This window comes from Eufriesea mexicana, unplaced genomic scaffold, assembly GCF_001483705.2.
Source record: "Eufriesea mexicana isolate 0111107269 unplaced genomic scaffold, ASM148370v2 scaffold4744748252, whole genome shotgun sequence".
Lineage (NCBI taxonomy): Eukaryota > Metazoa > Arthropoda > Insecta > Hymenoptera > Apidae > Eufriesea > Eufriesea mexicana.
In genome coordinates, this window is record NW_016907863.1 from 87,048 (window position 1) to 105,120 (window position 18,073).

Sequence of the window (18,073 nt, forward strand, 5' to 3'; positions counted from 1 at the left end):
ACAATCGTACTCGTCGGTAAATTAGCAGATTTTCGTGGTTTTATCTCGATTCGTACACCCGAGAATTTTATACGTGAAAGTCCTAGACCGATGTACGGGTACTATGTATGCTGCGAGACGTCGAGATTGAGATATTCGCTGGAAATTTATGCGTCGAGATAATTTCTGATGGACGAAAGGATTAAGCAAAGAGATTTATTACGAAAAGATGTAAAACGTGCGAAGAAGCGGATCAAAAATCCTGTATAAAAATAAGCTACTTATGGACAGGTTAGAGATACGCGATACATCGATGATACATTGTAGAGATACGTTTACGTAAATATCCTCGGTTCTTGATAAATTCCAGGCGTTTTCATTGGTTTCAGGGAAATCTATTTTCAAAAGTGAAAGCGTTGCTATACTTTATACCTTGTTGTCCCAGCGTAATCTACGTACGCCGAGTCTAATACCTAGGAGTACGAACACTTCATGATCTAGGTCAGCGAACGTATCCATCTCATTTAAATTCTATTAATCACCATACGTATAAATTAGCAGGTTTTAAAAAGGCTTTTTTTAGCGATTTTTTTCTCCTAGTTTCATTTTCTCGTTACACGTAAAATCTAGCAGCGACAACTATGTTGATATCGAATGGTCGATAATTATCGGGAAAGTACGATTTTCTCTGTCGTTTGGTATGCGAGTAACACGCGTATCGCGATGACCTGCCTGTTTGTCTTCGAGCCGGGTGCAAACTCGTGATCAACGACCCTTCGTGCGTAAACAGGGATCAGGTGTCAAAATCTCCGTAATTGCACGGCTGTCATCGCGGTGCGTGTCACGCTACCTGTCCCCCTATTTGCATACGTGCGCGAATAAAGTGCACGCGTTGCTGGTATTGCAAAAAAGCACGAGGATGTCGTCAACAGCGGCGTTCTACATTTAACTTCCGCTCGGGCAAATAACTGAGATTTTCATGGAAATCCGGGTCGCAGTCACGAAATGGGCGAATTCATTTTTACCCGCGATCCGCTTTTTCCTTCAAGCGAGAACAGCCACGGAAACGTATCGTTTCGTCGATCTCATAGTTGCAACGTTCCAACCATCTTAGTACCCGATCGCGTATTCCAAAACTTCCATATCTTAACCTAAATCTCGCGGCTTCCGGTCACAGATTAACCGTTCCGCTACAAAAGCTCGAGCACGACGCCTCGCGATCGTGATTAATAAAGAGAATACCGTAACGATAAGTCCGGCGAACGAAACTTCGAAACAAGCAAGAGCGACATAACCTAAAACCGAGATCCAGACGCCCAGCATGTTGCGGCCATCTTTGTATCCGACTGAATATCCCAAAACTTACGTATCTTAACCGAAATCTCGCTGTTTCTAGTTACGGATTAATCGTTAAACCAGGAGAGATCAAACATGGTACCTCGTGATCGTGAACACGAAACGATGAAAAATCACCTAATCTAAAAACAAGATCCCGACAAGCGGCATGTTTCGATCATCTCGCTGCTCGACCGCGTATTCCAAAATTCTCGTATCTTAACCTAAATCTCCCGACTTCCGGTGCCAGATTAACCGTTCCAAGACGAAAGCTCGAACACCGTAGCCGGAGTGCGATTAATAAAGCGATTAGCGTAACAATAAGCGCAATGAGACAAAACCTGGAAACAAAGGCGCACCACCTAACCTAAAAACAAACTCCGGCGGTCGGCCATGTTCGTTCCCAAACATCTTCCTTCTGCTGAGGCTTATCGTTGAAATAGGTCCCTCGAACAATGGAAACGCTTCGTATATACCTATCTACGATCTTTGTCTGAAGAACGGGGAACGTTTGCTGACAAAATACTCGTTCGTGTCTCATCCTTATTTATATCCGTCGCGATTGTGGTTGTTCATGCTAGGTCGCGATCGCATGGCGGTAGGGAAGCGGTCCGAAACGAACGACGAAGAAAAAAGGAAAAAGGATGGAAAGAGGGAAAAAAGGGAAAGGACAGGATGATAACAATAATAACAATAATAAGAGGGCCGATAGAGGTGGCCTGAAGCGCGCACGCACGCAGAGGACACGGAAGCTTGGCGCATGCCCGAGCTTTCCGACGAAAGGCGGAACCATAGAGCTTTCCGCCGACCAATGTGCTGTTGTGGGTGGTGTAGGACGACCTCCAGCTTGCGCGGTGCTTTCGTGGACGGCCATGTCGCGCGAGCCGGTCCCATAACTCATCCTTCAAGTCCGCCGATCGCCGATAAGCGGCCGCGATCGAATGGTTTTATTGTCGCTGGCGTGCGTCCGTTGTCGAAAATAAACTTCGCCCGGTCGATCGATGCGATTCCAACCGCGAGAGCCTGGGGGTGGATGATAGTAGGTGAGCACGAGGGTGGAAAATAAAATTCACCGTGTAACGGTGGATCGGCATGAAATCGCGAGGTGAACCGTCGGGACGGTTTAGATATGAACCTGAAAACGACACGTCGATGATGAAAGAAATAGTACGTGATTGATGATGCCCAGCATAACTGGTCTCGATCCGTTCCAGCGATATTCAAATTTCTGGGATGATTTGAAATTTTCTAAAATTTCTAACTTTTTCTTCTGATCATGCTTTCGAGAAGCTTTTAACCTTTTGTACTCTTGACGAGTCAACTCGTCCTGGCTAGATTAAATAAGAAAATATCTAACTTTTGCCCAGTTTACGTCATTATGAAACAACGAGGAACTCGACGTATCTTAACCTAAATCTCCCGACTTCCGGTGCCAGATTAACCGTTCCAAGACGAAAGCTCGAACACCGTAGCCGGAGTGCGATTAATAAAGCGATTAGCGTAACAATAAGCGCAATGAGACAAAACCTGGAAACAAAGGCGCACCACCTAACCTAAAAACAAACTCCGGCGGTCGGCCATGTTCGTTCCCAAACATCTTCCTTCTGCTGAGGCTTATCGTTGAAATAGGTCCCTCGAACAATGGAAACGCTTCGTATATACCTATCTACGATCTTTGTCTGAAGAACGGGGAACGTTTGCTGACAAAATACTCGTTCGTGTCTCATCCTTATTTATATCCGTCGCGATTGTGGTTGTTCATGCTAGGTCGCGATCGCATGGCGGTAGGGAAGCGGTCCGAAACGAACGACGAAGAAAAAAGGAAAAAGGATGGAAAGAGGGAAAAAAGGGAAAGGACAGGATGATAACAATAATAACAATAATAAGAGGGCCGATAGAGGTGGCCTGAAGCGCGCACGCACGCAGAGGACACGGAAGCTTGGCGCATGCCCGAGCTTTCCGACGAAAGGCGGAACCATAGAGCTTTCCGCCGACCAATGTGCTGTTGTGGGTGGTGTAGGACGACCTCCAGCTTGCGCGGTGCTTTCGTGGACGGCCATGTCGCGCGAGCCGGTCCCATAACTCATCCTTCAAGTCCGCCGATCGCCGATAAGCGGCCGCGATCGAATGGTTTTATTGTCGCTGGCGTGCGTCCGTTGTCGAAAATAAACTTCGCCCGGTCGATCGATGCGATTCCAACCGCGAGAGCCTGGGGGTGGATGATAGTAGGTGAGCACGAGGGTGGAAAATAAAATTCACCGTGTAACGGTGGATCGGCATGAAATCGCGAGGTGAACCGTCGGGACGGTTTAGATATGAACCTGAAAACGACACGTCGATGATGAAAGAAATAGTACGTGATTGATGATGCCCAGCATAACTGGTCTCGATCCGTTCCAGCGATATTCAAATTTCTGGGATGATTTGAAATTTTCTAAAATTTCTAACTTTTTCTTCTGATCATGGTTTCGAGAAGCTTTTAACCTTTTCGCCTCTAACCCGAGTACTCTACGACGAATGTACTCTTGACGAGTCAACTCGTCCTGGCTAGATTAAATAAGAAAATATCTAACTTTTGCCCAGTTTACGTCATTATGAAACAACGAGGAACTCGAAGTATACTCGAAGTACGTGTTACACACTCGATAGGTGAAGAATAATTTTATTTAATTGCACGATAAAGATTCGAGCATGACGCATGGCTATGACGAGTGACAATGACGAATCTGGAGTGAAAAGGTGAATAAACCTTTGAACGACCTATACGTTTATGCATAGCATCCATTTTTATCCCCGATCGGGGAATATACGGTAAAATTAATCTTAGACGAATCGCATGGAGAAAGAAATATAACAGACACGTGTAGAGAAACAAGCTTTCAAACTTGCCGGTTAGAACTTTCATAACGGGTTCCGTCGATCATCCGGTTTCAATGACCAGATTCGCAAAGGACCCTTTGCATTCGTTCGATATTGATTTTAGGAAGAGCATCGAGGAAAGTTGCGTTCGCAGAGACACAAGGGCGCGAGTAGCAAGTAGTAAATTGCCTCTCGTGACGACACCGTTTGCAATTTATGGCCGCCATTACTATATGGAGTATAATAAACTAGTGCTACCGGTACAGCTTACCTACCATTCGTCCCTATTTATAGACAAATTCGATGAAGGTGAAACTAGAGCGACAGATGCGCTCATCCGCGGAAGAATGGAAACGTAGAACGATATTTTTCTCTGATCGATAATCGATCGATCGGCTATCGTTGCCATTGCGAGACGATATATACGCGAAGAAAGATTCCTATTCGCTGTATCGTGCTAGGAAACTCCTAGAAACTAGTTCTAGTACAATAGAAATGTATCGATATATTCGTATTATTTTTGGTTAAATTTCTATTTCAAAATACAAGCATCAACTTTGCCAAAAGCTTCGCCAAAATGGCTTCTTCACGGTTCCACTAACAAGGAGAGTTTAAGTCCTTCGTTTTTGAGATATTTATGATTAAGGATTTATTATCCTTAACTAGAGATTTCTTCCGAATAGTTATCGATAGTTATCAAGTGGCATTGTGGTCTAATGGCAACATTCGAAAATTGCCACCAGCGTGGGAATTTTGGGCCACAATCGTATTTGATAAATATTCGAAATAAATTTGTGATTAAGGTAATAAAAAAAATTCTTATCAAAAATACCTTAAAACCTATTGAATAGCAGTCCTTATAATTATATATTTTCTTGAATTAGATGATTAAATTTACAAACCTGCAAAATTTCAACTAAATCTATGACCCAAAGGACCTGCACTCTCCTTGATAGTTGAACCGTGCAGAAGCCATTTTGGAGAAGCTTTTGGCAAAGTAGATGCCTCTATTTTAAGATGAAAATTAATAAATATTCGAAATAAATCTGTGATTCAGGCAATAATAAATTTCTAATCAGAAATATCTCGAAAACTATTGATTAGTTGCCCTTAGAATAATATACCTTCTGGAACTGGATGACTAAATCTATAAACCTATAAAAGTTTCAACTAAATCTATGACCCAAAGGACTTGCACTCTCCTTGTTAGTGGAACCGTGCAGAAGCCATTTTGGCCAAGCTTTTGGCAAAGTGGATGCCTCTATTTTAAGATGGAAATTTAATCAAAAATGACATGGATATATCTATTGTACCAATTTTTAATTATAAAGGTCGTAGGTTCTGGTATCTAGGAATATTCCTGCCTGGATAAAATTCATGAAATTGTTCCATAATTTTGTCGCATTTATTCGAATTAATTTAAAATTGGGATGTGAAATCAGGAGGTTGACAGGAGCCTCAAAAAAAGAAGATAAACAGAAAAATATCGTTGGATACTAGTTTAATTTTGACTTATTGCCAATACTGCAGATATTACGGTGATATTGGATCGAAGATAAAGTACAGAGGGTTGAGAAACCACGTATGTCTCAATGGACGACGAAAAGTGGAACATTCCGAGGAACTTTTCGAATAGAATTACTTAGCATTAAAATATTTTCGCTCGAGAATCGCATTTAAAAAAAGTATTTTCGCGTGGATCTACCTCTTCTTTTCTCTCATCGATATACCCAAGGATTTTCGTTGAGAACGAAGCAAACAACTCGGATGACTGAGTATAAAGACCGGTATTTATTCTCGCGTTTAGCAGCCAGTTTACAGTTATCGCTCGTGGTAAAACGTTCTCTATATACCGTGTGCTTCGAGTCTCCAGCTAGCCTTGTTATTCGCTATTTCCTTCTTCTCTCCGTGGCAAAAAAGAAGCGTGACTCCCTAGTGGAGGAAAATAAAAATTCGAAGACTGGAAAAAGTTGGTGAAATGTTTTTACCGGGTTGACCATGATTAATCATCCTTATCCCATTCCTTTCGAGATATGTACATTGAAATTGCCAGAAGAGCACGAATACTAATATCGTCACTGTCGACGACTCTACCTACGTTACTTATTACCGTTCTATTATCGACAAGCTCGCGATGTTGCCTAAATACCCCGAGGACTTGGAGCTCAAAGCTTGACCAAAATACGTGAAAAACGTGCGAGGGAAACCAACGACGTGGAATCCTTTTCCTTCTGAATTTCCAGTAATTACACAACGAACATCAGAACGTATAACCAGCTTCGTTTTCTCCGTGATTTACTACGTACGTTACTGGCTGCCCAGCCAGCTAGCTCGCTTCCACCTGAGAGCAAGCGGTCCCGATTATCTATTCAGCGCAGCGGTGAGAGAGTCGACGTTTCATAACCTCCGTGTTCCGCGTGAAACTTGAAAAATCGACTGTTTTGAAACGACGGGATCGGGATCGCGTCACATCGGTGTCATTTTTCGATTCGAATTTCCCATTCGATTTTCCTGTTTCTCCGTGCGGCCGCGCTGCACGCAGACGCGCAAACGTGCGGCTAGGGCTGCCGCATAGACGCATCCACGTACGTTACATACGCGCGTAGATACACGGTGGAACATGATCGTGTACACGTGCACAAGCACGTTGCCATTAACGCTCATTTTGCGTCGTTGCGCCGTTCTGCACGGATCGGAGATAAGCAGCGTAGAAATCAGGAAAACCGCTTTTGACTTTACACATGGCCACGCTGCGTCGTCCACGGGTACAACGGGGATGTTCCCGATGGTCCGCCATCCGACTCTCGCGAGCGCAGATGCGATGGGAATAGCGAGAACTCGGTATTTACCTACTTCTCCGGATCCGCGACACGGTTAGCCTTTTAAGTCAAATCGCTCGAGCTCGAAATCCGCGATCGTGCAAGAATCGAAGGAGATTGCGTAATCTGGCGCGGAGAGAATTAATTAGCAACGAAGAAAGTTCGCGCGTGAACGTGGCTGCGTTTAACGTAGCCATACTAATTTCGTTCCATGTACCCCTGCCCCCCTTCTGGTTAAGAGCCGCGGCTTTCACGGTTATCGTGTCACGGAGAGATCATCGGTTCGCGAAATCCACGTCGTTTGCATCGCTAAACTGCGAACACTCGCTAAATGGAGGTATTACACCAGGAAGTTGGACGGAAGTCGCCGTTCTCCAACGCGCAACGCGAACGCAATCGCGGAAGATGGCCTTATGAAAGATCATCTCGCGAGGGACAGACTCGCAAAGTATATTTCATGAAAAGACGATCGGGATCTCGAGAAAAATACTCTCGCGTGCGATATTTTCTTTAACAACGATCGTCAGTATCAAAGATGGTCCTTTCTCCAAGGTAGGGTCATCGAAACGGAGGATAGCGTTGCAAACGATCATCGGAAGAAGGGATAGTCAGCCAGGGGTTGACGAAAGCGAAGAATGGCCTCTGGAAGGATGACCAGAACAAAGGACGGTCTCTCGAAGAATAATTAAAACGTTATTAACGGACGACGACGCAGAGGCGAACACAAGTCGCGTTCATGATGCACGGGTTATGTATCGAGTCGTTAATTTCAAATAAACGGAAAAGCACGTTCACCGCGCGACTTTCACTGTCTGCCTGTCACGGCGGGCACAGAGAATACTGTGAATTGTTGGCAAAGACCGACGAATTGCGGTAATATCCGAGAGAGCTCGATCCATCCAGCGGATCTCGGCGAACGCGCATCGATGAGCCTCTCTCCTCTCCTTCTTATTCTCCTGTTATTCCTACAGTTTTCCGAGTAAAACCTTCCGCCGATGCTCGCATATCGCGGTTATTACGCGAACCAACCGAACGTGAAATCGTTCGAATACGAAACGATCTGGCCGAGAAATCGCGAAGAGTATCTGGAATCGGCAGGGATTAGCGTTACAGCCATCGTTGTGCCGATTTTCTACGATTCCGTGATCCCTTTCGCAGCTTCTCGCTGGGTTTGTTCTAAGAATCGCTACCGGAAGCATCGTAGACGTCGCGCTTAAGCCTTTCCCGCGGGATTACCGGCATCCTGTGAACCGTGCCGTACGCACGACAAACGAGTTTATGAAACTCGGTGTTAGCAGATGGAAAGCGCGTTTGTCATTAACACCTCGAATTAACACTCGAGTACATCGTCCTCCAATGCTGGCTTCCTATGAAAGGATTTTAAGAGTTACCAAAACTCTTACGTTACTCGTATCCTAACTCTTTCAGGCTCTGGACTATTTTCTCTCGAGACAGTGACAAAATGTCCAAGTCGGATGAATAAGGGAGTAATTATTAATTATTGATTTATTGTTATTCTATATGTTTGTAGCACAGTGGTATCTTTACGTTATTCATCCGACTTAATTCTTACGTTAATTATCTCGAAGAGAGGTTAGGTGCGAGGTTTCTAAAGATTCGAGAGTAATTATTATTCTATATGTTTGTAGCACGGTGGTATGTTTAAGTCGGATGAATAACGTAAAGATACCACCGTGCTACAAACATATAGAATAATAATTACTCTCGAATCTTTAACAAACCTCGCGCCTAACCTCGCTTCGAGATAATTAACGTGAGAATTAAGAATAACCATTAACACTTTGACTACCACGATCAAATTTTCATTATTCTTACTATACAACGATGAATTATCAAACAATATGCAAATTATTACTGACTATTTATTTATCTACGTTCTTTAAATTTTCAAAAAATGCTTAGAATAAATCAAATGTAAATTTAAAAAATTAGTATCGCCGAACACTAGTGACCACCATAGCTCCACCGAGGAGACAAGCACCGGTCATTGATGACCACCATGTTGCAGTCAACGTGTTAAAAACAATTACGAAGAAGCATCAGCGAGAAGAATGCATTTATGTAGCCTATATTTTCATACTAGATACAATCGTACGATTTAAAGTTCGGACACGAGGATATACCGATTACTCGATACTCTGTGCCTACGAATAGAGCGAAACCTGCCGGTCGCGGCCATTAACTGCGCCCGCCGTGTTTAATCATATTTACCCACGAACGAATAATTCAATGTAATCGGATAAACGAGTTCTCCGCTTGTTTATCGCTCGCGGGAGCGTGCTCGGAAAGATCAAGTTAAACGGAGAGAAGCTGGCATTACATTGCAACCTCCGACCCAGATAAAGAATGCTACGGTGCACTCGTTGCAGGTGAATGCACCCGGCACCCAGAACACCAACCTGGAGCAGGATTATTCGGAAAAAGCTGTGAACACGCGGAGAAACGTTTGACATGGCCTTTTGACACGGGTACCGGAGAATTCGACGAGAATCGAGAAACGTTTCCATCACCCATTTCTAATATCCATCGAAATATCCATCTCTGAATGCTTATTCGGATTCGTTACGATTCGTTCGGATTTTACGAACCAACCTAACCTAACTTCGCTACCGGCTCGCATTTTACCGCTGGCAAAGTTGAAAGCACCGTGGAAATAATTCGATCTATCGAATCTTCGTTTAAATTGACTTTACCTTGGAATAATATCCTTTGCGTAAGATATAATTGCATGAGATTTCGATTTGTAGCTATTTGTTACGGTAGCAGAGAAAACGCGATCGTTCTCGCAGAGAATACTCGTTACCGGAGCAACTCGAATCTACGCGATGCCTGATGGGCTTTAATTTATGTTCCTTTTAATCTCGCGTAATTCCTCGTACGGTTGACTCGGGCGAAATTAAGAGATCGTCGAATTATACGGGCTTTAGTTGCAAATGGAAGCCCACCGCGGGGTATTCGTAGTGAAATAACGCGAATAAACGATGCAGCACGATGCATTGAACTAAACGTGTAACAGGTATGCGAAGGCGGTTTTTCCGCGAGCATGGAGGGGAGGAGCACAGTCAAGGCAAAAGTAGGGTAAATGTATCCACGTAGGCACACGACTCTCCTTTGGAGATCAATCAGAGCGAGCCAAGAATTTTGCAAACAGAATTCCTCGGATTCGCGCGATTCAGGAAGGATCTATGAATGATACTAGACGACATCACTGAATAATTCAACAACTCCATTGTCTGCGCGCAATTACTAAACGGATAAATATAAATTGCATCTGCAGTAACGCTGTCTTTAGAAACACTGATAATTTCCTATTTTGATACGTATATTTGAATAAATAATTTAGAGTAAATAATCATTTTTCGCGATACCCGAAACGTTAGTTGCAATCGTTCGAGGAACTAGTTTCGCGCAACTTTGTCCGAAAAGAAAATCCTACGCGCTACTACGCGAGTCGTTAACGCACTGTAATCCAACCGAACGTGACTGCAGAAAAATATATATAGCGCGATAAGCAAAACTTTTCGAACGAGAAAAATGCGCAGATCTTTTTTAATACGATTTAACCGCTTTACGTCACGATATGTTCGTTAAAACTCGAGAATATTCGAAGGAAAAATAAAGAATAGGTAAACGCGTATAGTGAAAACGCTGCAGGATAAGGCTGTTTATCTCGTCATCTGTTAGAGCACAAGGAGGCCGAAAGACGAAAATGCACGATCAACCGTGTCCGGTGCGTTTAAGGTCAATGCACGGGAACGCGAGGCAACCGAACGCATTCGTACGGCGCACACGGCAAGGTATATGGCGAACGCGACGGATTCGCGACATTCGCGTAGCTGTCACGTTTGTCAATTGTCGCGAGCTATTCAGCTGGCGGTGAACGTCTCGATCGAATTGTGGCTCGAAACGAATGTAACAAAACGTTCGTACTCACCGAGAATCGCCTGGAGGGTTTGATCGTCCCCGTCCCCGATGACATCCATACCTCCGTTGATAATCGGACCCCTGAGATCTTCCGGGCCCGATCAACGGGCCCCATTTTGTCTCCAAGCTAGAATGTCACTCGACGCGACGTCCCACATAGTACGCGACGTTTAATGTAACTCTCTTCCGTTTTTCTCTCTCTCTCTTTCTTTCTTTCTATCTGTCTCTCTTGCTTTCGATCCCACGGTATACCGTCTGCCTCTCTCTAACCGTACTTTTTCTCTCGAAATTCCACCGATCGAGATAAGTTCACATCGACGATACTCCTTCCGTGTGGTCACTGTGTTTCCTTGTACCTTCGAGTGCAGCGACACGATTTACGAACGATCGCCGTCGAGAATCGGCACGGTGAACGACGACAATGAGAGCATCGCGAGGGAAAAAGATAATCCGTCTCGTATCCGAAAGAAAGAGGCACACCACTCGGTCGAACTTGTACACCGTCCTTTTTTCTCTTTTTCCTTCGTCCAAACGATTTCTCTATGCGTTATTCTACTGTTGGCTCGTACACCCAGGAGCCGTGTCGAATCCCGAGGCGCGGACTAAACTTGAGTTCCGTGCCGACACCACACGCGCACAAAACGTAATACATGCAAACGCGCCCCGTGTATGTCGCGCCGAGAACGAGCTGGTCACGTGACATGTTTCACTCTCCTCGGTACAAAGTTTGAAAGAAGCGCGCATCGTTCGTCGTTCGTGTAAACGCGCTCGAATTTTGTCGTTACATTTTGTTCCACATATTTGTCGTTGCATTGTGATCGATGTCGTTGAAAATATCGTCGCGTGGTATGTCGATCGAAATATCGTGATATCTTGTATGGTTGTTAAAATTTACATGCAACTTGAAATATCGTCAAATGTTTTTATGAGAAGATGGCGACACCGAACGGCATTTTGCGCGGCAAAATAAAATCGTTGGATTGGCTGTGTGGTAATACTTGCATCGAGTGATATATGGATATTTTTTGCCCAGAATGGAGTCGTTTGCGAGAAATGTAAGTTATCTTCGTTGTTAATATTTTCATATGCACATATACGCACAAATTATTACTTTGAAAGGTATGCGATATATTTTTTGCGACTATTTCTTTCCACTCGTTCATGGTACATAACTGTACTGGGATTAACAGGATGGAGAACCAATTTTTGCTGATTATAAAAAAAGAATTTTATTCTTAATAAATAATGATCAATGTCATTTCTTAGGGTAGTATATAGATATATAGAGTGGCCAAAACATATTATATTGTATACAGATTTCGTATCTTATAATCTAAATAACATTAAACAGATGATATGTGGGGAAGATTAATACAACTTTTTCTAATAGACATACATTGTAGATTAAATTCTTTTCATAGTACATAATGCAGACGTTTGATAACATTTTCCATGGAAATTCTTGTAATTATTAATTGATATGGCAGAGTACATGCTAAACCTATATTATGAATTTAATGAATCTTACGTTTAAAAACAAACACACAAATTTTAATAAACATAAAGGACTTGAACCTTTTATAAATTGCATTATAAAATTATTGTGATTATGTATAATAATTCTTCCCAAAATAAAATTATAGATAGTACTCCGCATGCTAAAAAGGTACACATAAACATTGCATGGGTACTATAAACATTTATTACGTCACATAAGTACAATTGAACACCAAAGGGTTTCTAAATTATTATTATTATTGTTATTGTTACGTTATTAATACGTTTACATTAAAGTTGCTCAAGGCTTTATATACTTATAAATAATTTACTCTCAATTTGCTTACACAAATACATAGTCTCTTAAATATATTTTGCTCTCTGTACAACATATGTACAAGTATAGATATATATTAGAATATATGTATACATATCACAATCTTGCACTCAAAGATACGCGTTCACACTGTTCACTTACAAGACAGAAGAATTCTGAGACATTCTATTGATAATTCAAATGGTTGACGTTACAACACGTTCGACGATCAGACTGATTATGTTTTTGGAACATCTGAATTCGCTACGGCATATCTATAGACAATTGTCAAGATCGTTCACGACAGATCGAAATCGAGACGTATAATCTAATGGAATAGTAGTTCAAATTGGAATCAATTTAAAAAAAAAAAAAAAAAAAAAAAGAAAAATAAAATTATGAAAAAGAGAACGAATCATACTTCCGCACAACGATGGTTAATCATAAATCTTACAAAGTCTGCAATACATCTCGTTACGGTATGCAATATTAGTGAATACTAATAACTTTGGTACTGTTACAGCAAAATCGAGTTATAATAGTTCTATGTTGAGAAACATTACTGTTCAAACTATTGCCATTCTTGTTAATAAATTCATTTGAAACTTTACCTAGAAGCTCATAAATTACACTTATTGTCAGCTACAGACTAATATTCAACCGAGCAAACTGATTATGAAAAAAAAAATAAAAAAAAAAGAGCAGTAGCCCTTTTCATCGCTAATTCATAAGATTGTATTGGAATTTCATTAAATATTAATTGATACTTGAAGTAGTGAACAGAATAAATAATTATACTTTTGTACATAATACTTAGAGAGAATGCTATACGACAACTTTACTCTTGGTTTACTATACAGGGAATTAAATTTGCTTTAAGATTTAGATCAACAAACCCACCCTATGATTCACTATCTTTTTTCCTCTTTTTTTTCAAGTGAAACTACATTTCTTACGACCTTCATTTCACACAACATCATGAATTTTGCTTTGTATTAGAGAAGCATATTATTTCTAGATAGATTTATAACTTACATAATAAACATATTGTACTACCTGCATTCAGTCTTTGTCGATAAATTAATTAAAAGTCATGGAAATCATTGCGTATCTTTTACTGTAAAATTAACTAGGAACTACGAATAGGATAAAAATATTTTAATTGATCTGGGTCCCAATTTTATAATCATTTGCCTTTTTGTATTTATAATTTCTTTTTTAAATAATCATTAATCATTAATGTTCGTTTCTGTAACTGTATAGTGGACAGTAACATTAATTTTCAAATAGTTTACTGCGCTGGAAAGCTAAGAAAGAACTGCTCGTATCATAGAAAGTATAGGACTCTGAGAATACCATAGATGCAAATGTTTATAACTGACAAATCTAATTTATAACACACGAAGAATCTAAATTAATATTCTGACAAACCCTGATATCTCGTGAGTCAAATTGAAATATTTTTTGTTTCATTTGTCAAACAGTTTTAATTCCGTTTAAGAATAGTGTACTCTTTAGAACACGAGTCATAAAACCTTTTACCTTTGTCTTGAGCTTTGTGACTCATATTAATTGTCAACGATTCATCATGGCAGTATAGAAATGGCAGCTTATTTAGTGAGACAAAACTCATCTTGAATAGCTGAAGGTCAAATAAGACATCTGCTGGTTTAGAATTGAATTTGAGATTCTCTTTGTAGAATTTCATCCGCGGTAAAGATATTCACACCTGGACAAAGTAATGCGTTGCAGACAATATCTCATAATCGTTTCGTAAATCTTTTCATAGTAACTCTCAGACGAATTTTCTCTTCTAGTGAACTTTTATCAATTCTCGCAATCGCCTCATTTGTAGTTCAATCTCCTGAACTCGACGATTTACCATCGTCAAGAGTCTGTTCATACAGACAAAGTGCACGGTGAACGAATTCGTATTGTTCCGGTGTTTGAACCATGCCACCTCTGTCATATCTGAGAAAACAGTAGGATTTTTAAATATTCAAACTTATAGTTTGACTTCAAATTACTGTAGCTGGATATAAAAAATATTTTGAACCTCATTTGACATAAAATACCCAATACGTCTACATTTCCATCTCGCAATAATTGTGTCATTCCTATGGTTAAAGCTATGAAACAACCAGTTCGTCCAATTCCTGCACTGCAGTGAACAACAACCGGACCCGATAAAGAATTTACTTTTGCAGCTAAACTAACAAGTGTATCCGCCGCTTGCGGTACGGCATGGTCCGGCCATGAGTCATACCTATAATTATTTATCAATGTAATATTAAGTATTTTAATAACACTACTTGAAATAAGCAAAACGTTGGACTCGATTTAATTACCAATAGTGTTGCACGTGTCTTCTTTCACCTTCATATAACAGTTCTAAATCTCTGATCGTGTAGCCCTCTCTTACATCAATAGAGTTAACGATAACAGCAAAAGGTCCAGCTTGTATGCGAGTATCTTTATCCAGCGGAAAATATGCTTCGCATTTTGTTTTGGCGGCTTCGTGTAGTTTCGTTATCATAACTACCACGGGTACTTTCTCCGCCCAGACCATTTTCCAGAAGTCACCTACTGTGTGAGCCAGTGGGCCCTGCGTTGCAATATAGCGAGCATCTTTACCATCGTATCCCTATTAAATAAAAATTCATAAGTAAAACACGACAGAAAGAACGACACGAAACGTTCAATTCTAGTTTATTGTATTTTGTCATAAACATACCCGAATATAATTGGCGTTAATATAACTAGACAGAGGATCATCAGAAGAACCCGGTAAAATCACCCTCGACTGTGGGTTCGGTAATACGGAACAATATCTATTCTTTACCCCAGATCCACAGATATCTAATTTTTCTGGCAAGTTAAGCGGAACTTCCCAAAATTCCTTATATAACGATGTTGGATCATTGATTACTTTTTTAAGCTGAGCTCTTGATAAAACATTTCCAGCGCTCAACAGAAATTCCTCCGCAGTACATTCACGTGTAGGCGTAACAATATGTGGTGGACTTTCCAGAGGTGGTGCCACTTCTATAGTCAAACTTGCACTTGATCCGCGGCGCTCTAATAATCTTTTAGTTTTTATACGTATTGGTTCTGGTCTGCGTTCCGGTGTCGTTACCGACATTACCTAAAGATATGGGAATTGGTTAATTTTTCAATTATTACTTTACGATTATCTGTGTTATCTTACATAGTTAGTAATCATACCTCTGGTAAACCAGTAGCTTGTGTAACTGATCGAACAGATTGAATAGATGGTTTTGCCGTAGATTGATGAATCCATTCGATTGATCCTTTTGCAGGTTTAATTGCCTTTTCTGGTTGGCCTACTGCACCTTCTTCTACCAAACCTCTCCTATCACCATCCTCTGTATTTTTTTCACGCGACATTTGTTTCCGCAGCCATAACAAAACCTAAATACAAAATCAGCTGTGCATATCACATTGAGACATAGGATTGAACCAAAATTAAAGAAAACTCTTACCAGAATTGTAAAGAGAATGACACTACCGATGATGCAAAATGCTGCGAACACAGACAATTGCCAATTTAGCCATGATATGTATGCAGCTGTGAGTACCTCCTGTCTTGTGCGGGTACTGAGTTGAGTAGCTTGCAAATCCATTCCAGCATCATCCAGTCCTGTTATGGACTGTGGGATCCTGTGCACGAGAAGTTGATATCTTGAATCGATATCAAATTCATTGCTACACCAATTAATATTACCACTAATCGATAAAGATATAAAGACAAAATTTTTGAAACCTGTACCTGCGATGAGATCGAGTAGACATTCCCTCTGTGGATGGTAATAAAGGAATGGGCAGCACAGTATCTGTGTGCCACCTTTGTCCAGTAATTAAGTAAAATTTCTCCAAAGGAACCGAACTATCCTCATTGCTCGAGATGTCATAATAATTTGCATCGTTCACATAGTGATTAGTCAAAGGAGTACTCGTACCTCCTGTAACAAGAATGAAATCACTCAGTCTTAAAAATCCAGCATCACGATATATTACATTATCTCGATATACTTGAAGTACAACGAATAACGAACTAAAAATAGTTCAATTAATTTCTGCAATAAATTTTATCACCCTTAATACCAAGCAATAGTACGTTATCAGATATCAGTTATACTTTAATGACACGGTACATCATCCCCCTTATTATACTCACGATAATTAAATTTTGATCTAGAAAATAACAACCGATAGCTCTAAGATGCCGTAACGTATAAAACATTTGCGCAACGTTATACGTTACACGTGGAAGCACACGCGTCGAGTCAAACGTCTAGCAAAGGAACGTTCTACGATTTTTCTTCTCGTTAATCAAATATCAAACGCTTATTTACAATTTCGTACGGACTCGCCACGATATATCCCACTTAACGACAACCGAAATTTTCGTCAACCTCGTGAGAAAAAAATCAGAAGCCATTCCTTCCGACTGCCCTGCCTTTAGACAGGAAGTAAACATCGCGTTAATTTTATGAACGGAACACCAAGGAAATTCTGAAGTGGGGAAGGGTGACAGGGCAACGAGCAGATGTAGCGTACACCAATGAGAGAACTGCATGTGACAAGTGGATGAATACACGTCGTTCCAGTCACCGACACAACAGTTCCACGCCAACGTATCTGTACACGAACTTCCCATTTACACGCACCACGAAAACAAGGAACACGAATGAACTACATCCCGTTTTCCGGCCGTGTGGTACAGAGCTAACACTGTATCGAGCAAGCCACGTTGCTCGTATAAATCGAAGGATAAATTTCCAATGAGAAAATTCGATCGATACCTTCGGTGAGGAACAAGTACACGAGGAACACGAAGACGGTACGATTGAAGCTAAGTTGCGTGCCACGATTTGAAACTAGCGGCTGCGTAGACGTGTAAACAGCCATGTTGATATCGTTAGTAGAGACCACCAGACCAACTCGACTGCGCAAGCCTCCTGTTCGAACTGCCGAAGACGTCGCTCGTGTACCCTGACCTGGGCTTCGGTTCCCTTCGGCCTTGCACTCGGGTACGTACGGGAGGAAATACCGGCCAATCAGCGTCGAGCGGCACGCAAACGCCAGCCAATCGCGTGCTCGGTTTACTACCAATACCGGGAATTTGGCGGGAGGGACTCAAGGTGAATGAAAGAGAAGCACGTGCAACTAATGATAGTAAAGTGCATTCGGAATCAAGTTTTACGTTTGCTCATTGAGTCCAAGCGAGAAGCGTTCCGTTCCGTTTCGGTCGCGACGAATACTCGTCGTTTCCATTCCTCCGATTCGACGTCGCGTTCTC

General features: G+C 41.4%; 2 protein-coding genes across 2 annotated transcripts in view; both read right to left on the bottom strand.

Annotated features, from left to right (window-relative positions):
- The window catches only part of LOC108547679 (myelin regulatory factor-like protein), an 82,934-nt gene extending 71,380 nt beyond the window's left edge, over window positions 1-11,554 (bottom strand). Inside the window, exon 1 of the mRNA XM_017900334.1 lies at window positions 10,948-11,554. Within this exon, the coding sequence (XP_017755823.1) occupies window positions 10,948-10,996 (49 nt within the window). The 5' untranslated portion in view covers window positions 10,997-11,554. The remainder of the gene's footprint in view (window positions 1-10,947) is intronic.
- A 2,793-nt stretch (window positions 11,555-14,347) lies between these two features.
- LOC108548143 (tyrosine-protein phosphatase non-receptor type 7) lies at window positions 14,348-17,722 on the bottom strand. The gene is made up of 8 exons (XM_017900994.1): window positions 17,577-17,722; window positions 16,541-16,733; window positions 16,254-16,431; window positions 15,976-16,182; window positions 15,485-15,895; window positions 15,099-15,394; window positions 14,807-15,016; window positions 14,348-14,721 (listed from the first exon to the last, which is right to left on the bottom strand). The coding sequence occupies exons 1-8, from the start codon at window positions 17,680-17,682 to the stop codon at window positions 14,607-14,609; spliced, it is 1,716 nt and encodes a 571-aa protein (XP_017756483.1). The 5' UTR covers window positions 17,683-17,722; the 3' UTR covers window positions 14,348-14,606.
- Window positions 17,723-18,073: the final 351 nt, after the last annotated feature.